At 37.4% G+C, this 25,553-nt stretch overlaps 2 protein-coding genes across 2 annotated transcripts; one reads left to right on the top strand and one right to left on the bottom strand.

The window, feature by feature from the left end:
- Positions 1 to 3,949: 3,949 nt before the first annotated feature.
- Or51s1 (olfactory receptor family 51 subfamily S member 1) lies at positions 3,950 to 4,921 on the top strand. Its single transcript, XM_070035353.1, has one exon. The coding sequence runs from the start codon at positions 3,950 to 3,952 to the stop codon at positions 4,919 to 4,921; it is 972 nt and encodes a 323-aa protein (XP_069891454.1).
- Positions 4,922 to 8,432: 3,511 nt separating this feature from the next.
- Positions 8,433 to 9,401, bottom strand: LOC138836574 (olfactory receptor 51A7-like). Its single transcript, XM_070035352.1, has one exon. It carries the CDS (start codon positions 9,399 to 9,401, stop codon positions 8,433 to 8,435), a length of 969 nt encoding a protein of 322 aa, XP_069891453.1.
- Positions 9,402 to 25,553: the final 16,152 nt, after the last annotated feature.

Raw genomic sequence — 25,553 nt, 5'->3', positions numbered from 1 at the left:
GAATAGATGAGGGGAAATAGTCTTTCTTGGAAATTCCTTTTATGTTTGGAAATTAAATGGCAGACTGGAGCTGAACAGGGAAGGTGGAGGGATAAGAAAAGTGAAGTTTACAGAGATGCCAGGCCCAGGAATGTTCATAAAGGCAGATCATTCCAAATGACTTGTGGAATTCAGCAGACTCACATCACCACAGGCTAATGGAGAGATGTTGCTATTAACAAAGTGAAAAGAGTAAAAGATGGGCTTTGCGTTGGAATAGCTGACAGTACAACAGGAATACATAGAAAGGGTCTTAAATGAATGCTGATTTCTAATGTGGGGTGTGTTGAGATCATCCATAGGAATGGTAGGATAGAGGATGATGATTCCTTTGAAGGCTAGCAGTGTATCACAGGGTCTAATGAAGGGTAGCAGTGTATCACAGGGTCACATTCTAGCAAAGTTAAACTGCTTCCTGAAAGTGGGAAATGGGCAGGAAAGGGATACCACCACAGGTGCAAAGGCAAAGGGCTATGAAGAATCAGACTAAATTTGGAATTGGATTTGAAAAAGTCTTAGAGGGGCTGGGAAGGTGGCTCAGTGGTAGAGTGCTTGCCTTGCATGCATGAGGCCCTGGGTTCAATTCCTCAGCACCACATAAGCAGAAAAAGCCAGAAGTGGCGCTGTAGCTCAAGTGGTAGAGCGCTAGCCTTGAGCTGAAGAGCCCAGGGACAGCACCCAGGCCCAGAGTTCAGGCCCCATGACCGACAAAAAAAGTCTTAGAATTCTAGAGATAAGTGATGCTACAACTGAATTTCATACTTTAAAAATAAATGACCATGTAGGGAGGTTTGCCGACCAAGCTTATGGCAAAGGGAAGATTCAAAATTATATGATATCTCTATAAATTTAACTCATGACCAAAGGTCCTGGATGGTGGAATTTGGAGAACCTTCAAAATTCAATAGTGACATTGTTTATCCCTAAATCTAAACTGCTTTTCTGGTTGTTGGTCAGCTAGGACCTTCCTCCCTACATCCTTTAGGGTAGATGTGAATTCCATGAGCATCCTGGGTGAAGACAGAGCATGAAAAGTAAAGAGAAGACAGGGAGACGCAGAGCTGACCATTTGCTAATGTCCTACCAACCACAAGGATCATAAGCTAATAATGTGGCAGGTTCTTACTCACGTTAGGGCAAGTCAGGATACCTCACTAATTTGATCAGATAGATTCAGTTCATGTTTATTCAGAACTATTTCTACAAAATTAGATGCACATTCAGCTGCATGAGAGAAATAGGATAATTTTGGAGATTTTAGAAACATACAAGATACTATCATGTACAAAGCATTCTGAAAACTTAGAAAAGAAAAACCCAGTTAAATGTCTTCCTTTTTTTAAACCATTGTAATTGCTATGGGCTATGGCTATTATTTTATTTATTTTAATGGTTTTATTGTGAAAATACTGTACAGAGGGGTTACAGTTACATGAGCAAGGCAATGAGTACATTTCCTATCAAGCATTGTTACCTCCTCCTTTGTTTTTCCACTATCATCCCCTCCTTTCCCACCTCCACAACTACACTCCCTCCTCACTCCCCCACCCTCCCTCCACCTAAATTGTAAAGTTCATTTTTCAACATAGTGTCTCATACATTTCATTGTCACAATGGGTCAACCTGTATCCCTATTTAAGCATTTTGTTTTTTTCCCTTCCCCTCCCCAAATTAGAGAAGTGTACATACAAGATGCAGGGCACTGACATCAAATACAGTGAAAACATGGGTTATACAAAGAACATACAAAGAAACAAAAAAATCACATGGTACATTATTGTCCCCCTACACAGAACACTGCAGTGTTTTTCTTTGCCTCTTTATGCATGTGAGAGACTGTCTAATAGATGATTCAGGAACTAGAATTGCCAAAACAAATCAATTTACTTCATTAGATTCCACCAAATTGCTCCTGAGGGACTACACAATTTCATAATCTTGACAGCTTGGATTCAAGGTAGTCAGTTAATATCTGTTCCAGCAGATAGTTTTATCAAAGTTTTCATTTAATGCCACTTTGAATTACAAAGTCCGTTTGATATTTGAAAACACGTATTCTGCTTGTAACCACTGAAACTAATTTTATTATCCAGTTGTTACTGTTTGTATTTGTTTTATATGCATCATTGCTCACATAGGGGAAGATTGTAGTTTAAATTTCTTCTAATTAATTGTAACTCTCTAAATGTTCCAAATTCTACACTTTTTGTTAGTAATCTGAACTTCAAATATTTTCCTATTATGGAGATTTCTATCCTATCATCTCTTTTATTGTTAACATATTTTATTACCTTTAAGTGGTTGTACAAAGGAGTTGTGGTCAACAAAGCAGTTTATGAATACATCTTAAATGATGTTACTCCTGTCATCATTCTTCACCATCTCCCCCAACCCCTCTGCTCCCTTCATTTTTTAAAATTCTGTAAGATATGCATTGAACTTTTATGGCTGAATTCTCCCCTGTTTCCCTTCATGCATCTATCCTATCTTCTTTATTATAACTGTATTTAAGCTATCCATATTCCATAGTAGTTGTTTTAACTTAGCATTGTCACATTAATTGATATTTTTAACTTATGGCTTCGTTTCAAACAGCCTGTTTTTGGCCTGTTATTGTGAAGTTTCTTGATTTTTTTTAATCAAAATTTTAGGTTAAGCTTCTGGATTCCAATGAAACAGCATGCTGACCTTTTGTTATGGACCTTTTGAACATGGAAGATTCATCTGGGTATACTTTATACCTTATCTGTATCAAATCTTCCAATCTATAAGTGAAGAATGTCTACATTTTTTAAAGTTTCTAAGTCCTTGACATTGTTTTATAATTTTTAGGATATGATTTGTGCACTATCCGTATACATTCTCTTGTTCTTTTTATTTTTTTTATTGTGAAAATACTGTACAGAGGGGTTACAATTACATGGGCAAGGTAATGAGTGCATTTCTTATCAAACATTGTTGCCTCCTCCTTTGTTTCCCCTTCCCAGCCCTTCCCAATCCCTCCTTCCTCCCCCCCCACCCCCCCGCCAACGTTGTAAAGTTCATTTCTCGACATAACATCTTGTACATCTCATTGTTGCAATGGGTCCACCTGTATCCCTATTTAAACAATGTGTTTTTCCCTTCCCCTCCACAAATTATACCAACATCAAACAATGTTTTTTTTCTTTCTTGTTATTGTTCTTTTTAGTTATAATGGTATCATGAATACATTATTTTCTCAATTTTGTTTTCTCATTTCATATTCCTATTGTATTATGGATATCCAATTTATGTTTATAGGTGGGCATTATTTTATCCTATGGCCTTACTAATGCCTTGATTAGTTTTATCAGGTTTTTAAACAGGATTTTCTACATAAAGTTTTATGTCCTATATTCATAGAGATTATTTCTCCCTCCCAGAGTAGAAGCTTACATTTCTTTCTTTAAAGCATTACCTAGAACCTTTAGTATGATTTAGAATAAAAAAATAGGAAAAGTTGTACCTTTTCTTAAATTTCAAACCCTAGAAAGGAACTAGATTTTTACAGATAAGCATCCCTGATTCACTGTAGCTTTCTCTCTTTGTCACACTGAGAAAATTCCTCTCTAGTCTGGAAATAGATACTAGGCATACATTGTTTAGTTGGGATGGGTGGTTTATTTGCTTGCCTAGTTATTTTGAGAGAGTCTCCCTATGTAGCCTAGACTGCCCTTAGACTCCCAATCCTCCTGCCTCCACATCCCAATTACTGAGAGTCCATAGTATAGCCTGTGTTACCACGCCTGGCTTGGGTATCTGTTTGTGTAGGACAGGAAAGTGGAGATGCAGCCTACTGTGGAAAGCATTATACCAATGTGTTATGAAATTAAGTAAATCTTGGCAATTCACTTTTTAGTTTTCAGAGTTCAAAGTGTGACCCTGAACGATGTCAACACTCTCCACCCAGACAGCCTCCAACATCAGCACTCCAATGGCTCCTACCTTCCTCCTGGTGGGCTTGCCTGGCTTGTCGGCTGCACCATCCTGGTGGACAATACCTCTCATCACTGTCTACCTTATCTCTGCAGTGGGCAATGGTACTGTCCTCTGGATCATTGTCCTGGAGCCCACACTGCACCGTCCAATGTACTTCTTCCTCTTCCTGCTTAGCCTGTCTGATGTTGGCTTGGCCTCAGCCCTGATGCCCACCTTGCTGGGCTTGGCTTTTGCTGATGCTCGTGCTATCCCTGCCTCTACCTGCCTCTTGCAGATGTTCTTTGTCCATGTCTTTTCTGTCATGGAATCCTCAGTCTTGCTTGCCATGGCCTTTGATAGGGCACTGGCTATCTGCCGCCCTCTCCAATACCCGTCACTCCTCACCAACGGGGTCACTAGCAAGATCGGCCTAGCCATTCTTTTTCGATGCCTGGGGCTCCATCTGCCCCTGCCATTCCTCCTGGCCCACATGCCCTACTGCCACTCACAGGTACTGACCCATTCTTACTGCCTACACCCAGATATAGCCCGCCTAGCCTGCCCAGGAGCTTGGGGTACAGTTTACAGCTTAGTTGTAGTCCTGTCGGCCATGGCATTAGACCCATTGCTTATTTTCTTCTCCTATGGCCTGATTGTCAGAGTGCTGCAAGGTGTGGGGTCCCGGGAGGATCGCTGGAAGGCTGGTCAAACTTGTGCTGCCCACCTGTCTGCTGTGCTGCTCTTCTATGTGCCTATGGTTCTCTTGGCACTCATTAACCGGCTCAAGTTGCCCCTCCCTCAGCCTGCCCATACGCTTCTCTCTTATATTCACTTCCTGCTTCCTCCACTGTTAAATCCTATTCTATACAGTGTCAAGATGAAGGAGATTAGAGAGAGGATACTCAAGAGGATGCAGCCCAGGAAGGTTGGCTGTGCTCCGTGAGTGAGATGTCCTTCCATGTTTGCTTGGAGAAGGCTCCCCATGCCAAAGCTTCCACCACTGAGAATTGGTTGCCATGCATGAAATAGCCATTTAGGTAAACAAGTGCCTAGGCATTATTGTAGTTGCCTCTCCCTAGAAGTGTGCCTGTGGTGGGTTTAAGAAAAGCTGAAGAAAATAGATGCAAGCCATCCATAGTTGTATTCTATATGTCCGTGCATTGAAGGACTCTCGGTCTTGCCACAAGTCTCCATGTGCAAGGCTATTGTTGTTCTCTGGCTGTTAAGTCACTCGCTCTATCTCTGCCTGCATAACTGAGAAAAGGGGGAAGTGTCAGACAGAAGGCACAGCAGAAGAAGAAGACAGAAGCATCCTGCCCAGCTGGATGGAGGGCTTTCCACTTGTGTTGCACCCTGATAAGAAATAAAGAATTACATGAAGACAATGCAGTGAATCTTTCATTTAGGCATTTCCCACTGAGAGACAGGACAGGGAACTCAGCCAATAACAAATAGAGGAAGACAACTGGTTATTTTGATTCTTTTGTTTTTAAATTTTTGAAGATAAGGCATGCTTGTTGTTATAATTCTGCATAATTAAATATATTATATACAAAAAATACTGTCTCAATTCTTTATTTCCTGGTAGTGGCCACATCAATGAGGGTGGGATGAGAACAATAGGCTTATTTTCATTTTGTCTTTGAGTTTGGGCACAAGACTTTTTCTGTTCAATTTTGTCCTCATGACCTGTTTTGGCAAATAAGAGTCTAGGATATGGCACTGTGGCCCCAAGTGGAAGAATGCTAGCCTTGAGCAAAAGAGCTCAAGGACAATGCCCGGGCCCTGAGTTCAAGCCATGACCAACAAAAAAAAGTAAAGATCTGACATTTTGCTGGGCCGTGTGCTTGCCTAGCAAGTACTACATCCTTGGTTCAATCCTCCGTACAAAATAGAAGGAAGGAAAGAAAGAAAGAAAGAAAGAAAGAAAGAAAGAAAGAAAGAAAGAAAGAAAGAAAGAAAGAAAGAAAGAAAGAAAGAAAGAGAAAGAAAGAAAGAAAGAAGAGAGAGAGAAGAGAGAGAGAAGAGAGAGAAGGAGGGAGGGAGGAAGGAAGGAGGGAAGGAAGGGGGAAGGAAGGAGGGAAGGAAGGAAAGAAGGAAGGAAGGAAGGAAGGAAGGAAGGAAGGAAGGAAGGAAGGAGAGGTTTTTATGTACAGTGTGAAGTTAATTCTTTTTCCTCTCATTTTTTTTCCTTTGGTTTATCTCCTGTTATCACTGTTTTAGATTTTGGTACACTGTGTCTTGTATATACTTATACAAGTATATATACATATATACTTATACAAGAATATATACTTATCTGATTTTGAGAAGGAAAGAGGAATAACAAAATGATGAGAGTTTTCTGGATCTTTACTTAGGAAGTTTTGACTCATGCCAAGGAGCCCTAGTGTTTCCCTTATCCCTTCCTGTAATATTTTCAGAGTATCAGAGTATCTGGTCTTACATTAAGGTCTATGATCCATCTGGAATTGATTCGGGTGCAATATGATATATAAATTTCTGACTTCAGTTTTCTGCATGTGTATAGCCAATTCTGACAATATCACTTCCAGAAGAGGCTGTCTTTCTTCCATCCTGTGTTTTTGGCTCCCTTATCAAATATTATGTAACTATGAGTCTATGGGTTCATTTCTGTGTCTTCAATTCTATTCCATTGGTCCTCAGGCTTAGTCTTTTGCCAGTACCAAAGCTGTTATTATTACTACGGCTTTATAATAGAGATTCAAGTTTGGTATTAATATTCTCCTGCACTGTTCCTGTTAATTTTATACCCTGCTACTTTACCAAAGTTCCAGATCAGCTCAAGTAACTTGGGAAAGGAATCTATGAGGTTTTTTTTTAATTTAATTTTATTTTATTTGTGAACATACTGTACAGAGGAGTTACAATTACATGGGCAGGATAATGTGTACATTTCTTACCAAGCATTGCAGCCTCCTCCTTTTCTATGAGGTTTTTTTTAAATACAGGATCATGTCATCTACAAAGGGGGAGAGTTTTACATCTTCTTTCCCTATTTGGATTTCCTTTATGTTTGACTCTTACCTTATTGATCTAGCTAGGAATTCCAGTACTATATTGAAGAGGAGTGGAGAGAGTGGACATCTTTATGTTATTCCTTCCCTTGCCCACTCTGTACTAGTCCCAGGCTCTGTGCTTTCTTGCTTAAGGCTAGCACTCTATCACTTGAACCACAACTACACTTCTGGGCTTCTGGTGGTGAATTAGAGATATGAATCTCACAGGACTTTTCTACCTGGGCTGGCTTTGAACCACAATCCTCAGATCTTAGTCCCCTGAGTAGCTAGGATTACATGTATGAGCCAATGGTGCCAGACCCAAGGGAAGATTCTTTGTCGCTCAACCAAACCTTCTAAAGTCCCTGAAATGCTAACTTCTTACTTTGAAATGTGAGGAAGAGAAAGTGTAGGGTTAAATCCAGGTGATAACTACACTGACTTACAGCAGCAGAACTGGCAGGACTCATCCTGGACTTCATTGCCTATTAGATGGTAAGGCAACTTAAATATTTCTTTGTTCCAGAATCTTCTAGAATTCTCAATATTTATTACACCCTTTTTGGCCACTCATTTACTCGCTTTTAAACTATTCTTCTAATACAAATTTTCACACATCTACCTAGAACACTATGGGCAAGTTACTTTTATGACAAGGGGTTTAAAGTTGAATAATACACAGTGATAGCTCTATGGGAATTCACAATCGAGTGGGTGTGAGAGAAACATGTGTACTGTTGGCAATATAAATGGGCCATTGACAACTAATTCAGGAGAATGAAGCCTTATCTGTGCTATAATGTTGCCAAAAGCCAACGCCCTTCTATAATTTCCTCTTCCCAAATTGACTTCACCAAGGATGGAATTGAACAAATGTTAAGAGCTTTTCTGTCTCCCTTTTCACACAGCCCTGGGACAGATTCCTCAAACACAAATGCCTGTGATAATTGCCTGGGATTTTGTTGGAATGCAGATTGACTCAGAAGCTTGCAGCAGAAAACTGGGAGTCAACAATTTTGCTAGCTTTCTTGATGATTGCCACTGCTGCTCAGTGAGTCACACTTTGAGTGGTAGAGTAGAGAATGGACACAGACAAACTCAGACATGTAGAGTTTAATGAAAATCACAATGAGGAGTACAATAAAGAGTCCAATACAGAGATATTAAGTGCTTTTGGAATCTTACAGGCTTCTCTTAGTGACAGTCTTCTGTAGAATGTTTTCAATATTCTTACTCTTCATTATTTTACCTGAGAATGGAATGTCTTCAATCATCCAAAAAACAATAAAGAATTCATATAACCTCTATGACATACATAGCCTCTTCTTTTTCAGTACAATTTAAAAAGATAGGTTTGATTGACTGAAATTAAAAACTGAAATAATGGAACAATCTCTTTTAGAAGCAACATTATCTTGCTCTCAACATAGTTTACTACAGGGAAAATGGAGTGTTTAACCTTTGTCTCTTCAGGCCCAGTTTTTCCAAGACTTTCTCTCTAATCTGCCGAGTTTTTACACAGTATACAATCGGATTCATCAAGGGTGGAACCAACAAGAAAGCATCTGCTATAAGAATCATAGCTAAAGGGGACTTATGCTTAGCAAAACGATGCATGACAGCCAGAGTGATGATGGGCACATAGAAGATGAGAACAGCACAGATGTGGGAGACGCAAGTGTTTAGAGCTTTGAGTTGCTCCCCATGGGATGCAATACCTAATACAGTCTTTAAGATGAACACATAGGAGACCACAATGAACACACTATCTGACATCATACAGAGTGCAACAAACAGCCCATAGTAAAAGTTAACCCTGTTGTCAGAGCAGGCCAGCTTCATAACATCCTGGTGGAGGCAGTAGGAATGAGATAATAGTCTCTTATGACAGTATCTGAGTCTCTTTAAAGTAAAAGGAAGGGGAAGCACTAGGAGAATGCTTTTAACAGTAAATACCAGTCCAATATGCCCAACTCTAGAGCTGGTGAGAATGGAGCTGTATCTCAGAGGGTAACGAATGGCGACAAATCGATCAAAGGACATAATCAGAAGAACCGAAGACTCCATATCTGTGAACCCATGGATGAAGAATTCCTGGGCAATGCATGCATCCGCAGAAATCTCAGTTGAATTGAATAAGAAGATTCTTAGCATAGTAGGAATGGAGGAGAAAGACAAACCCAGGTCAGAGAGAGCTAGCATGGAAAGGAAATAGTACATGGGCTCCTTCAGGGAAGGCTCTGTGCTGATGACACAGAGGATGGTGCAGTTACCCAGAATGGCCATTACATAGATGAGGCAGAGAGGGATGGAGATCCAAATGTGCATATATTCAAGACCTGGGATCCCAATCAACAGAAATGAGGAGACTTCGACCTTCGAGGTATTGAGAAGAAGCATCATAAATAGGTCTTTTGTTTAGCCACTTCCAGATCTACAATGACACCAACAATAAACAAAAAAAAAATGCTTTTGAGTTGTAGTCACCACGCAGAACTAAGTTTACTTAAGGGTTAATAGCTCCAACTTATAGGACAGGAAAGCCAGACATTATAGTGCACACCTATAATCTCAGCACTTGGGAGTCTAAAGCAGAGGGATCACAATTTTGAAGCCAGTCTGCACTACATAGTGAGTTTAAATCCAGTCTGGGTTATATAATGGCATACTATCTGAAAATTAACAAAACAAACAAGAGGCAAGAAACAATATACTCTTATTTTTTCTTTCTTCTTTTTTCTGTTTTTTTGACAGTCATAGGGCTTGAACTCTGGACTCGGGCACTGTCCCTGAGCTCTTCAGCTCAAGGCAAGCGCTCTACTACTTGAGCCACAATGCCACTTCCAGTTTTCTAGTGGTTTTTATTGGAATAAGAGTCTTATGGACTTTTCTGCCCGGGCTGGCTTTGAACCTCGATCCTCAGATCTCAGCCTCTTAAGTAGCTAGGATTATAGGCATGAGCCACCAGCACCCGGCTTACTCTATTTTTTCTATACAAAGAAAATGTGCTGTGCATTTAAACAGGCTCTTCATAGTATTTAAGGACTTTATGCTATTCTTCAACTCTATTTTTATAGAAATCCTTCTTCTCAGATATATTCCTAAATAACTAAAACTAAGAATAGTAAAGTGTTTTAATATGCTTTCTTCAACCATAGCTTTTGATATTTATATATTAATTAAAATAACTAGTCTTTTATAACATAAAAGAGTTCAAATATCAAGACTGTAGAGTGGCCAGGTACTACCACCTAATACAGTGTTACAGGAGTAAGGGTTGAAGGAGGCCAGAATATTAACTTATACTTCATGGCACTTATATTTCAAACTAAAGGGCATAGTTAAATTTGGCTGATGACGTATTGGTGTAAAAGCTGTAAACTTCTTTATGTTTCTAAATGTTTTCCAGTATAGTTTTAAATCATATTTGCCCAAAAGAAAAGCCAAAAGTGATAGAGATCATATACACCTAAAATTATAAAAATATTTCTAGTCTCATCATTTATTTAAAAATATGGGCTGAGACTATAAAATCATACATGAAATCACAAACATGTTCATGTGCACACATACACAGTCACAGTAGTATGGATGAATATGGTTGGAATGTTGGACCAAAAGGAATTTCAGACTATTGTTTCACATTGTTTATTCCCAAGGGGAAATGAATCTACACATGCAAATCTACACACCTTAAGACTGCCCATCATGAAGAGATCAATGTTATTCTCTGTATTCTTCTATATTTTTAAAATTCTTACCCCTTTCAATTCAGCCCAAGGCTAGCACTCTACCACTTGAGCCACAGTGCACTTCTGGATTTTTCTGCTTATGTGGTGCTGAGGAATCAAACCCAGGGCCTCATGCATGCAAGGCAAGCACTCTGCCACTGAGCCACCTTCCCAGCCCTAAATACATTTTTATGGTAAAAATAGTGTACAACAGGGTTACAGTTACATGAGTAAGTTAATGAGTACATTATCGAGCATTGTTACCTCCTCCTTTGGTTTTCCCCTACCATCCCTTCCCTCCCCACCTCCCCAAGTCCTCCCTCCCTCCTCCCCACAAGTTGTAAAATTCGTTTTCAACATAGTGTCTTGTACATCTCATTGTTACAATGGGTAAACCTGTATCCCTATTTAAGCATTTTGTTTTTTCCCATCCCCTCCCCAAATCAGAAAAGTGTATATACAAGATGCAGGGCACCAACATCAAATACAGTGACAACAGGGGTTATACCATGGGGGAAAAACATACAAAAGAAACAAAAAAATCACTTAGTGCACTATAAGTACATTAAAAACAATGGCAAGAAAGAACAAAAACACTTATGTCCCTGTCTTGGGGTTCATTTCACTTAACATCATCTTATATGGTCATATATACATAGCTTTTTTACCTTTTCTGCTTGTCCTAGACATATACTAGTTATTGCAAATTAGGGAAACCATGGGACCTTTGTTTCTTTGGGCCTGGCTTACTTCACTTTATATATTTTTTTCCAAGTCTTTCCATTTCCTAACAAATGGGGCAATGTCATTCTTTCTGATGGAGGCATAAAATTCCCTTGTGTATATATACCACATTTTCTTGATCCACTCATCTACTGAGGGGCATCTGGGTTGCTTCCATATCTTAGCTATCATAAATAATGCTGGGATAAACATAGTTGTGCAGGTAGCTTTAGTATGGCCTTGTTTGTGATCCTTTGAGTAAATGCCCAAAAGTGGGGTTGCTGGGTCATAGGGGAGCTCTATATAGAGTCTTTTGAGAAACCTCCATACTGCTTTCCCAAGTGGTTGAACATGTTTACACTCCCACCAACAATGCAGTAAGGTTCCCTTCTGGCCACATCCCCTCCAGCATCTGTTGTTATTAGAGTTCTTGATTATAGCCATTCTAGCTGGGGTGAGGTGGTATCTCAATGTTGTTTTGAGTTGCATTTCTTTTATAGCTAGAGAAGTTGAGCATTTATTTTTTCATGTGTCTATTGGCCATTCTTATTTCCTTTTCATAGAAGTTTCTCTTTAAGTCTGTAGCCCATTTATTTATTGGGCAGTTGTTTCTTTGAGAATTTGTTGTTGGGGGATCCCTGAGCATTTTTCATGAGGCTGTTTTATCCAGATCAAAGAAAATAGCTAATGGTGATTGAAATAGAATCAGTCAAGGAGAGCCAAGGAAACAATAGCTAGCTTATCTCTCTGCTGAAAAAAACACATTCAAAGTTGATTTGGTTAAGAGCTATGAAGACTTAGTGGACATGTCATAAACCATGTCATATGAAGAGACAGAAGAAGACTAGATGAGGAGAGCACATTTTGTATGCAGTGTTCAGTGTCAATTTTGTCTCAGTCCTTCAAATGTAATCAATTCTCTGTAGACATGTAACTCTCATTTGTATATACTAAAAGAAGTCACAATATTCCATGCAATGGAAGCTTTCCTGTTTGGAAGTCATAACTCTTACTTTCCTTCACAACCTATTCTTATTCCTTTCTCCGTGCTCTTGGCTTTTCTCTGTCTAGCTATAAATTGATAACCAATTCAGATTCATCTGATGTTTGAGTCTAATACTGATCATAGTCCTAGTGCCAGTATCACTGACAAATTGAGTCATTCACCTTTTTAAAACTCCATACCAGCCTGGGCAGGGTAATGAATGCCTGTAATCTCAGCATTGAGAGGCCATGCCAGGAAGATTGAGAGTTCAAGGAGCACTATACCAGAGCAGCCCCGCAGCACAGCTACCAGAATGAGCTTCTCCGGGGAGTGAGATTCACAGTGATAAATAAATGTAATGACACACTGCCTGTGCCATTTTATGTTTTTTCAGAAGGGACTATTGCACAATTCTGTGTCAGAAGCCATTCTTCCACAAGGTCCCAACTTAAGTCAGGTAAACTGAAGATGTGAATTACCATTGACCATATTGTTTCTTCAATTTTGATCATCATGAAAATGCAACATCCCTACCCACCTATAGACCATCATTTGCAGCCATAAATTTTTCAACCTAAAAGTAGCTTCGTCCTGCACATTGGACAATCTACAAAACAATTTTACTTCCAGTTTTCTAAAAGGCATAGGCTTGGTCTCTATACATTTCAGTATTTTTCTAAGAAAATGTAATCTTTCTCTAGAGATAGTTAATGTGAGTCTCCAGAATGTTATCCCCCTCTCTAGCTGCTTTATTCCAAAGCAAGTATAGAAAGGTTTCAAGTTTTGAAGCTTCTACAGCTAGTCTGCTCTATCACCCTGGTGGGAATTCGCATTGTATTTATATTCTCATACTCTTTTTAGTGTCAGTTGATCTTCCTAAGAATTAACATATACCTAGTCCCCTGGGAACAATGGATCTCCTCCCTTCCTCAAGTTATGTCAATAAGGGCTTTCCAATAGAAATGGAAAGACTTAGAAAAACTGTATTAAGTGAAGTAAGCCAGGCCCAAAGAAACATAGGCCCCATGGTTTCCCTTATTTGCAATAACTAGTATATGTCTGAGATAAGCAGAAACGGTCAGGTAAGTTGATGTTAGGTGAAATGAACCCCAAGATAAGGATTCAAATGGTTTTTCTTTCTTGCTATTGTTTCTAACATATTTATAAGATGATTTCTTTGACTTGGAAAAAATTATATTAAGTGAAGTAAGCCAAGCCCAAAGAAACATTGGTCCCATGGTTTCCCTTATTTGCAATATCTAGTATATGTCTGAGTCAAGCAGAAAAGGTCAGATAAGGTGATGTTAGGGAAATGAACCCTAAGATATGTATTCAAATGTTTTTTTTTCTTTCATGCAATTGTTTCTAACTCATTTATAAGATTATTTCTTTGTTGCTTTGTATGTCCCTCCCACACAGTATAACCCCTGCTTTCACTGTATTTGATGTCGGTATAATTTGTGGAGGGGAAGGGAAAAACAAGTCGTTTAAATAAGGATACAGGTGGACCCGTTGCAACAATGAGAAGTACAAGTTGTTATGTTGAAAATGAGCTTCACAACTTTGGTGGAGGGGGAGGCGGGGAGTATTGGATGGGGGGACGGGGGGGGGGGAGGATGGGAAGGGATGGGAAAGGGAACAAAGGAGGAGGCTACAATGCTTGATAAGAAATGTACTCATTATCTTGCCAGTGTAATTGTAACCCCTCTGTACAGTATTTTCACAATAAAAAAATAAAATAAAAAGAAATGAAGACTGGAGACTTTTAAATATCATCAGACAGTCCTCTCTTCATATAAGGACTCAACAATCATGTAGAATCTACATATGTATGGATATCATCTAGTTTTGCCTTACCCTGCCCATTGCTAGTCCAGTGAGCCAAAAAAAATGGAATCACACTGACAGAAATAGATAAACATGAGTCAGTGATATGAGCTCCCTTTCACCAAGAGTTATTCTGGTGGAAGACTTGGAAAACAATGTTATTCTCATTCCTGGAATATTGGAAAAGGAAAAGCAATGTATTTTCATCTACCAAAATCATTTATAAGAAAGAGAATCTACCCTCCCCAGAAGTCATTTAAAAATACTTGAAGTCATTTTTGGTTGTCATAGCTGGGAAGAGAGTCCTGAGTGTAGGAAAGAGAAGCTCGAAAAGTTGCTTCACATCTTAAAATACACAACAGACTTCTACAGCAAAGTAGAGGCCCAAATGTCCATGATGCAAAGATGAAAACACTATTCCAGAAGATATAAAAAAGATAAGAGTGTGTTCATCAAATTACGAATGAAGCCAAATGCAAGTTACTAACTCAGACACAAAACTTTTTAAAGAATGTTATGTTTCTGGGATAGCTCAATTGTGAAGTGCCCACCTTGCATGCACAAGACTCTGAGTTTAATTCTCAAAATTACAAATAAATAAATACTAAAAAAAAAAAAGATGTTGCATACCATGTCATAAACTTAGTCCTATCATTGAAAACAATTATTCATATTAAGAAATATACCAAGCCAGGTGCCAGTGGCTCACACCTGTAATACTAGCTACTCAGGTGGCTGTTTGCGGTCCAAAGCCTACCCAGGCAAAAAAGTCCCTGTGAGACTCTTATAGCTAATTAACCACTTAAAAACCATAAGTTGTGCCATAGCTCAAGTGGTAAAGTGCTAGCTTTGAGCACAAAGAGGCTCAGGAACAGCACCCAGGCCTTGAGTTCAAGCCCCACAACCAACAAAAATAAATAAATAAAAAGAAATACACTGATAGTATAAGTACAAAAATAGCATGGAGAAATACAAGTTTCTTAAAAGATGGAAAAATTCATACAAGTCAATTATAATTTGGGTTAAAGTATTTAATATTTAAAATGAAAATAAAAATAAAAATTCTGTAATGAGTACTTACCATCAATTCAGAGGAAGCATGTTTGCTAAAGATCTATTTATAACATTTTCATTTTCAGTGACATGCTACCACATCTACTATTACAATTACTGTTCAACAATACTAGGAAATAAAAAAAACAAATTGAAAAATGTGTGTCATTTTCCAAAAGAAAATAAAATGTTTACATAGTTTTAGGTTTTAATTCATTTTTTTTCACTCAAACATCCAAAAGAAAAGACTTTAATTTCTTCAAATACAATTACCAACATAACGAAATAGAAAACTCAACTCCACAACTCTGTAGCTTTTCCTGTCCATAAAAGTAACCAATAAAATTGTATAAAAATAGATTTTTCACAAACTAAAAAATGTATTGATACCACCAAAATTTGTATTTCATAACTATAGGAGAGCTGCAAAATATTGCTAGATAACCTAAGTTCCTTCTTTCCCAGGAGATAGGATTCTTCCTCCATAAGAAATAGATGTGAATTCTCTCATTTAGGGAATCAAATCATCATTAATCAGTAGTACTCAATAATTTTTTAATGGATAGTGACTGACAGATCCTAAAACTACATCCATGCTATGGCCATGCAAATACATACAGTATAATATGGAGAACAACAAAAAAGAGAAGATGCCTTTGATTATTTAATATCAAAATTTAATATGATGCTATTGGAATCAATAAAGTTATTTGTGAAGCTATAAAATATTTATTATAATATGTGAACAGCATTTTCAAAATTCTCAGAATGAGATGAAGATATGATAATATCATAGTTCATCATATTTTGTATCTCTCATGAAAAAATGCATATCACAAATGAAGTTGACACAATTAGCAAACATTGCATTCATTCATTTATTCATTTACATATTTTGCTGCTAGGGATTGAACCCAGAGCTTCACTCATGCTACTTGCATGGTTTACCACTGAGGTACAAGTCTAGCTGGACTATCATTTTTTTAAAACATCCCTATTTTATGCATATTTTCATTTGGATTAAAATTTTAAAGGAGCTAAACAAATCTTGTAATGATATTAGAATAAATAAATACACTTCTGACTTTCTTAACATTACCTCAAAGCTATTATATAAAATATGAAGAGTAAACTGCATTAAGCACAAGTATGATTGCAAAAACATGTGTAAACAAAATTAGGGGTAAGAAGGTTTAAAAAAATGTTCCAAAGAACATTTAATCTACCTTGCCATCTTGTGGTGAAGCTAGCATCAGAATACATGAGCTTTATCCTATTTACTTCAAGACATTTTTGCCAACTCACTATAATTCTATATAATTGGTTGAGTAGATCAGTATTTGTAAGTCATGCCTGCATATATGAATCATTTGGAATAGTTTTAAACACGAAGCTATGTCTCAACTCAGATGAAATAATGGCAGACTTTTGAGGATGCAGCTCATGTATCTGTTGTGTTGTGTGTCTGCTGCTGTTTTAGGGATATGCTGTGGTTTGCTTGATAGGGAAGGAATTAGAAAGTAATTGTACTAAATACAGATGTCTGTGTTCAGGGAATCTATCATAGGAAATATGGTAGACATTCAGATGTGCAATTGTTCTGGCCAGGCAATAAACATAATAATTCTTGCTCCTTCATGACTAGATGATAGTAACTGATTTTCTGCTAGAGTCATATTGCACAAAAACCTTTGACTTTAAAAAATATTGTTGATCTTTTATTTCCAATTGTTGCTCTGGTAGTTTAAAAATAATCAATATGTGTTTGAAACATGTCTTTCTGGTTGTGCTGTTAAGAGGGCCAAAAGGGAATGGGGAGAGTGTAGAGAGATAGAGCTGATGTTGAATAAAAGGATTTTAGAAGTCTTATTTCATATCTGAGAGAAGGGGAAATAATACAACTTGCCACATTTACAGTTACACAGAATTACAATTTTAAAAGCTACTCATTTCTTTGATACAGCTGGCATTGTTATTTCTTCTGTAATTAAATACTTTTTTTAAGTTCTTGCTAATAGCTGCCTGGATTCCGCTAATCTTCAGTGTGTGCCTCTTACCTAAAGCTCTTGTCTCAGTATTTCTAGGCTTCGTCTCTGATTTGCAGTCTTTTGCTTCTCAGCACCTGCCTGTATAGTCCCCATTTCTGTTTCTTGACTCTGTTCCTCCCTCCAGTTTAGTCCTCAACATTGTCTTGTGCACTTGGTCTTTGTCGGCCTAGCATCTTACCTGACTCTCAAAGGAGAGGTGTTCCTCCACTTGCTTCCCAGCCACGTAAGTGCACAGGTAGCTAAGGAGCTGACCTTCTTATAAGAAACCCAGAATAATACTCAAGCTTTCTTTCAAGATGCCTCTGGGACTCTACCCTGGATGTGACAACCATGATTTCCCTGGACGCTCCTCACGCTAGACTGAAGCAGAACAAACGGCATGCTAACAAGTCTCACTTTTCATTACTTTATTTTTCCATGACTTTTCAAATTTTCCTTGATTAGCATGGAGTGATGTTGCATATTAACAGTCTTTGATATTTGATAGATGCCCACAGTGTACACTGAGCAATGTGATAATAAGCATTTTCCAGTCCCAATAATTTTTACTAAGAGCCTTCAAGAGCCTCCTCTGTGTTGTGGAATACCCAAAGTTAATCTTTTTCCCTGTGTTTTTGTTCCCTGTTATACTCTTATACCCCAGAAGTCCCCTGGATTCATCCTTCAATGTTCATTTGTCTTCAACTTATGAGAACATGTGATATTTGCTTATCAGAGTACCTTATTTCCCATAACAATGTTCTTCAATCCATCCATTTTGCTGTAAATGACGAGTTTATTCATATTGCTGATTAACATTGTGTACATGTGTCCCATTTCATTTATCTAATCATCTGTTGATAGATACCTAGGCCGATTCCCTATCTTAATTATTATGAATGGTGTTACAATAAGCATGAGGCATGCAGCTATGTCTTTGGTATGCTGATTTCATTTCCTTTGGATATAAATCCAGCCAAATTTTTGATGCTAAATTGAGGATGCTATTCACTGTTCTCTATAATGGCTGGATTAATTTACATTCCCACCAACAATGTATAAGAGTTTCTTCTTTTCCACAGCCTCACCAACATTCATTAGTTTTTGTTTACCTATGTTTATTTAGGTAAATATATATTTATATAATATTTAGTGTTTACCTGGGAAAAATATATAAACTGACAAGTCATCTTTCTGACTCTCTCCTTTTATTAGCATATATTAATTGTGCAAAGTGGCTCCACTGTGTTATTTCCATAGACATGTAGTCTTAAAACTGTGATTTCATACTTATGTTCAACTTATTCAAATTTTAAAAGTAACTTTGTTGCTTTGTATATCCCTCCCCCACGGTATAACCCCTGTTTTCACTGTATTTGATGTTGGTATAATTTGTGGAGGGAAAGGGAAAAAACAAATTGTTTAAATAGGGATACCGGTGGACCCATTGCAACAATGAGATGTATAAGATGTTATGTCAAAAAACAAACTTTACAACTTTGGCAAGGGTGGGGGGATGGTAAGGGGAAACAAAGGAGGATGCAACACTGCTTGATAAGAAATGTACTCATTACCTTGCCCGTGTAATTGTAACCCCTCTGTACAGTATTTTCACAATAAATAAATTAATAAATTAAAAGTAACTCAATCACAATTCAAATAAATAAACATTTTAAGACAGAACATAGAATATACACTTTGACTAGAAAAAAAATCCTATATTACTAAGTGACATCAACCATTCATTTCAAATGAGCAGTGTCAGGCATTGAAGTAGCTTTGACTCTTCATTCGTATTTCCTGAAAGACAAAAAATACAATTGTATTGATATCAGAATATAACAAGCAAATTCAGCATTTTTAATCCCAATAAATTTCACTTTTATGTACAAATTAATCAACTTTGCCAAAATAACCAGACTTCTTGGTATTTCCCTTCTTCTATATGCAATCATGAGTGCTTTGGTGTTTTTTTCATATGGAAACTGAATGTGCCAAATGAAAGGAAAAACATTATTTCCTTTTATGCCAATATAACTGTCAATAGTCATGTCAAATTATTGCTTAATTTATTTTGGACAAGATTTTTATGTTTCCTCTTGAATTCAAATTATCTCTCATCTTTCATTTTGCTGCATAGTTGGATAAAAGCAAACTGTATTTGTTATTGCACTAATGGTGTATGATTGCTTGTTTATAAAGATAAATAAATGTTTAAAAATCTGATGTATATGAGATAACAGAATCTTATTCAAATGAAAATTCTGACTTTTAGATCTGGAATAGGCTTGAATTCTGAGAATCTACACTTACTCTTTTTTCCCCACAACTCACATTTTATTTTAGTTCAGCTCTTATATAGGAAAAGGTAAAAATAATATAATAGATATTTAAATTATAATTTTGCTGGGCGCCAGTGGCTCATGCCTGTAATCCTAGCTACTCAAGAAGCTGCGATTTGAGAATCTCAGTTCAAAGCCAGCCCAGAAAGGAAAGAACATGAGACTTTTAGCTCCAAGTAACCACTAGAAAACCGGAAGTGGGGCTGTGGCTCAAGTGGTAGAGCAAGCCCCTTCCTTGAGCTGAAGAGCTTAGGAACAGTGCCCAGGCCCACAGTTCAAGCCCCACAAATAAATAAATAAATAGATAGATAGATAGATAGATAGATAGATAGATAGATAGATAGATAGATAGATAGATAGATAGATAGATAGATAAATTTGCCATGTATCTTATAATACACTGCTATGGATACATAAGAATGATCTAATTAAAATATTTTCCTTCTGAATGTATCTCTACTTCTGAAAACTATGAAAGTATTCATGAAAGTCATGTTGCATATTTTTAAAAAATAAAATGGACATATCCCATCACTTACATGGGGAAAAGAGAGGTGTAAGATGTGGTGCATTAGGAAGTTAAGGAAAAAAATGGTTTAGAATCCTAAATTGGAGTATTGAGTATGAGAACAATGACACAAACTATTTAAATTCTCATTAAAACGTTTCATATTTCTCTAAAGGTACATTTGACAAAAAAGAGGAATCATCAGCCAATATAATATACAGTGAATATATCAGTTGCTTATATTTCCAATGACCAAAAACACCAAGTGGAAAACTTGGAAAGAAAATCTTACAGAGACATAATTAAATGAGCCTTAGATCTTCAATCACTGAAGATTAAGATTCTACTTTAGTTACTACTTGGCTCTGATGTAAAACAAAGTCAGAACTATTCACACAAAATTACACTGGCTCTTAAATGAAAAAGGAATAGGCACAAAATAAATTAAAAGGACCTGGATTTTCTTCTGCTTTTATTATACTAAGGTAAAAGGACAAACAGATAAACATTTTATTTTGGCAGTATTGGGGTTTATACTTGACCTTCTACTTAACAAAGCATTTGACCACTTGAACCATGATTTCCAGTCCTTTTCACTATAGTTACTAAGTTTTCAAATGGGGTCTCATACTTCTGCCCTCGCCGTCTTGGACTATGATCCTCTTATTTATGCCTCCATGTGTCCAGGATTATAAATGTAATGCTTGACTTGTTGGTTGAAATGAAGTCTTATTCATATTTTTCTTTGGCTAGGCTTGAATTTATCCTCCTTCCTGTCTCTGCCCTTGAAATAGCTGAGATTTACAACTTAAGAGGAAAATAAAATTTTAAATCACAATATCTTCCTATTGTATAAAGTTATAACACCTTAAATTGTTTCTGAAAAACTGGAATCTCCATAAAAACATAATATACCTGATTTTGCTGTGCTGATATTAAAATACAGTGGCGCTTTTGTGAGTATGATCACAATCTCCCATATGTATATTACTATAAACTTGATAACCTTGGCAGTTTTTATGTCTTTTTTCCCTAAAAATGTATGTTGAGCTCTGGCAAATCTGAAATCGTACCGTTATACATTCTGAAAATTAATCTTTTCTTTTTGCTTTTAAGTGCTCCTTTCTCATGTTTCTTTCACATCTCATCAACAAATTTTAAAATTCAGTATGTGCTGAAAACAATAAGTAAGGAGAAGCCAGGAAGACCCCCTACAGGTTGGGTATGTGAGGGTTTTGCTGTAGGCTGTAACTCTTCACCTTAAGTGAGGAAGGCCTTCTAGTTTCAGAAAAGATCAGAAATGACCAGATCCTCATCAGAATTCCTTTTCCCTCTCTAGTTAATCATTCCCTTAGAAGTCAGGGCCTTGGAACCACTTAGTGAGAACTTCAGCACCTAAAAGCTGCTAACAACCTCATGAAGCTCACAGTACTTGTGTATAGATGCTTATGTGAACACACAATGGCTATGATGTTTCACACTATCATGTGTAACTAGAGTTGTACTTCACAAAGCATGTGTCTTCAGCAACCATGACCTCATAGAATGAAGACATCCCACAAATTAGGTATCATTAAAGCAAATAATTAGTCAAACATCTACATATGAATATTGTACACATGCAAATCCAGCCCCTTATATATGCCTTTATTGATGCCTTTTAGGTACACATATGTGAATTACCGGTACACTTCAAAACTGCACAGAAAATCCCTTCAATTGTAAATATGCATTCTCACATTAACAAATTGGTATGTCCATGCTGTTCACACTCAGGCAGTCACAGCAGTGTGCACGTGCGTCCAATCCCCTGCCTTTCCACTTGTGCATTCAGAAGACAGAGGAAAGCTCGGGGTTAAAGCTTCCAGCTTCAGTACCTAGTCTCAGAGGAAGCCAGGGGCAGGCGTAGAAGAGGGCAGGGGAGAACTAATACTCGGGGAAAGTAAAGACCAGATGCAGTTTTTCAGTCCTTCAAGGTTCCTGCCAAGGCAGAAATCAGGGACTTATTAGAACTGCTGATGGTAATCCCTATGTTGGTGTAAGATAGAGTATAACTGAAGCTGAGTGATTCCTTTCACCTCAGGTATGTCTGCCTTTCTAGACAGGGAAGGAAATCATAAAGTCTGAGAAGCAGGAAGACAAGGTGATATACTGTGCAGAAAGGCCTGAATCCCTGGATGCCCCAGGTCCAGAAATCCAAGAACAGTGGATGTTACTCTGGAATAGGAGAAAGAATCTGTCCTCCAGGGAGATTTAGAAAGGTAAGAAGACTTGCACAGATAGACCCTTCAGGAAGGAGGTGACATGTATCCACCATTATTATTGTTCTACAATTCAGCTTTAGATATCTTAAAGTTGGAAATAGTCAGAATTTTCCTGAAGCTATTCATTCGCAAGATCTCAGCTCATTTTATGTCATACCTTTACTGGCTTCAGTAATGCGGTGATTGTTAGAAACAACTATTTCAATATATGAGTGGAGTAGCAGAGAGCCAACAGAGCTAAGTGGCTATCATGAATGGATTCAATCTCACATTCATAGATGAAGTCAAGCTCTCTTCTCTGATAATACACTAAATTTCTTCAACCCAAAGCTACCCAGAAGGGAAGGGTGGGTCAAAAGGGGAGTGAAGATATTGAAGATATGATACAGAGAAAGATGTATACATAAATTATTTGGTTAAATGGCAAAAAGAAATTAATATATAACCTGAAAATTAAGAAAAGTGAGGGCAGGGGTGGTTTGGGAAGATGGGTGAGATTGTGAAAGGGGTGACATTGATCAAGGGGTGATTATTCATAAACTGCTTTGTTGAATGGTAACTCCTTTGTACAACCACTTAAAGGTAATAAAAAACACTTTTTTAAGAAAAGCTACCCAGAGGTTTTACAAGCTAGATTTTATTTGAGGGCACAGAAAAATTGAGTAAAAACTTCCTTGTGATCACATTATATGTATATGGCTTAATTTCACCATAGTGTATGACTTAATTTCAGTGTTCGTACATTCCATCCATGAGAGCTCTGACCTATGAAAAAAAAACTTCTGGCCAGAAGTTGGGTTAGGGAAATAAAAAATAGAAGGAAGTTGGGTTAGGGAAATAAAAGTTAAGTGATATTCTTCTTACTGCTTAGAAAATGTACATTTTTATATTAAAGTCAACAACAACCTGATAAATGGCTTTGGTATTGAAAACTTCCCATTTCAGACAAAAACAATGAGGGATTGGGCAAATGTCTGTCCACTCTTAGTGACTTTTAGCCTTCAGTATATCTGTGTTCAGTTCATAAGCTTCTAAGCATAAAAGACAGGAATTTCTACAGTGAACACACTGGATTCCATGCAATCACTGGGGAAATCACAGAGAAGAAACAGAGGTACCTGACAATGACCTCAAAGCCCATTCTAGACATAGGTCCTACGTTGACTCTGCTCTTCATTTTGCAAACGGGGGGGGGGGGGGAATATGCATGTCAGCCAGCCGTGTTGAATGAGGAAAGATAAAACAATGTGTGAAAAGTGAGGGATCCTGGGCTTATCAATGAGGGTAGCATATTAATAGAGGGGAATGAAAAATGATTTTGAAAGAGGCTGCTTAATTCTGGTAGCTGAAAAGTGAATGGGAAAGTTACCAAAGAGTTGTCAAAGAGTATAGAAGATTGAGTGTTCCATTAAGGCTCACAGACAGTAGTTAATACAGATGTCATCCTTGAGAAAGTAGCAAATCCTCAGAGATTGGAGTGCCATGCAGAATCCTTGTCCACAGGCTCCAGTAAAGTAGAATATCAGCATCCTTGGCAAAAATGCAAGTCTGTCTCTAAGTTAGTCCACACTTGTGAAACCCATATTCACCTCTATCATGATGAGTCTATCTCTGCTTGACCCAGTCAGGCTCGGTTTCCTAACCACTCCCTATGTAGCAAAGGCAATAACGTGTGTCACCAAGAGTCCTAGCTATGAAGTGGTTTTTTCTGACAGATTTGGTTATATGATACCAGGCTGATCCTATCATGACTTAAACTCTATTTTTATCATGGTTGAAATGAAGTTGCAGAAGTTTTATGCAAGTTAGAAACAATCTTATTACAAAGTTGAAACAAAATAGAGATCAGCATTTATTATATGCACACCCATGCATTTAACATACATACATCTATGAATTCTTTTACAAATCTTAAAATAAAGTGAGGAGAAACATTTGTGAAGTGGATGAAAGATGACAAAGCAAGCAAAGAGATTGCTAATAATAATATATAAAAGAAATATCACACTGAAGCTAATGATTTAAAACCCTACTTATACTTTAAGTGATTATTTTCTCAAAACTACAAACAATTATTGGAATTTTTATGTCCCTTGAAAAATATCTAGTATCAAAGGTTATAGAAGCAGTGCCATGAAGTTAATGTCTTACATATATTTAGGAACCCAAGATGTTTGAGATAAGACTAACATAACATAAAAATTAGTAAAAATATTTTAATGCAAAGGAAGTCAATGAAAGTGAGAAAAACTGAGGGTACCAGAAAGATTACATAAAAGACAATAGAAGTATTCCATACCTATTGCCCCCATAAGGTTGATAGCTCCATAATTAATATTCCAGTGTTTTTTAGGCTAAAATGTGCTGCCTTTGATTTTAAATTTAAAGATGTCTTTGCAGAGTAGTTGTTAATAAGAAAATAAGTTTAGATGCTTTGTATCCTCTATAAAACCTATTGAGGGCTGGGAAGGTAGCTCAGTGGTAGAGCGCTTGCCTTGCATGCATGAGGCCCTGGGTTCGATTCCTCAGCACCACATAAGCAAAAAGAAAAAAGCTGGAAGTGGCACTGTGGCTCAAGTGGGAGAGCACTAGCCTTGAGCTGAAAAGCTGAGGGACAGCACCCAGGCCCAGAGTTCAGGCCGCACAACAGGACCCCCCCCCCAAAAATAACTTTGTTGAACTTCATAATACCATTTTTAGTAGATTTAATCAATTTCCAACTTTTCTTTTGTGCATTTTACCTAATCATCTCACCAAGGGCTTTAGGAGAAACTCCTGTGGAGAAGTATGCAGTTTTTCACTTTAGAGCACAACTTATAAACTCTAAGCTCCATTTCTCTCAGACTATAAACCAAGGGGAAATTAACAAGAGACTAAGAAAGCTTTTTATAGGAACCAGTGGGTACAGTTAAATGAAATATTTTTGTCAGTTCCTCCAAACGATTGCTAGGGTGATGGAACATGACATAACTCTTAACTAGGTTTTTATAGTAAAGGAGGTAGGAGCTAAGGTTTCCAAACTAACAGACAAGACAAACAAGACCAAGTAGTGAGAAGCCAGTGGTTAAGAAACCAAGCAAGATATAAGGAAGACT

The sequence above is a fragment of the Dipodomys merriami genome, unplaced genomic scaffold, assembly GCF_024711535.1.
Source record: "Dipodomys merriami isolate MVZ:Mamm:240054 unplaced genomic scaffold, mDipMer1.0.p SCAF_25, whole genome shotgun sequence".
Classification (NCBI taxonomy): Eukaryota; Metazoa; Chordata; class Mammalia; order Rodentia; family Heteromyidae; genus Dipodomys; species Dipodomys merriami.
This window is presented reverse-complemented; position numbering and strand designations above follow the sequence as displayed.

Excerpts from the sequence above, each read along its gene's own strand:
- Or51s1 (XM_070035353.1), top strand. The coding sequence starts at position 3,950 with ATGTCAACACTCTCCACCCAGACAGCCTCCAACATCAGCACTCCAATG.
- LOC138836574 (XM_070035352.1), bottom strand. The coding sequence starts at position 9,401 with ATGATGCTTCTTCTCAATACCTCGAAGGTCGAAGTCTCCTCATTTCTG.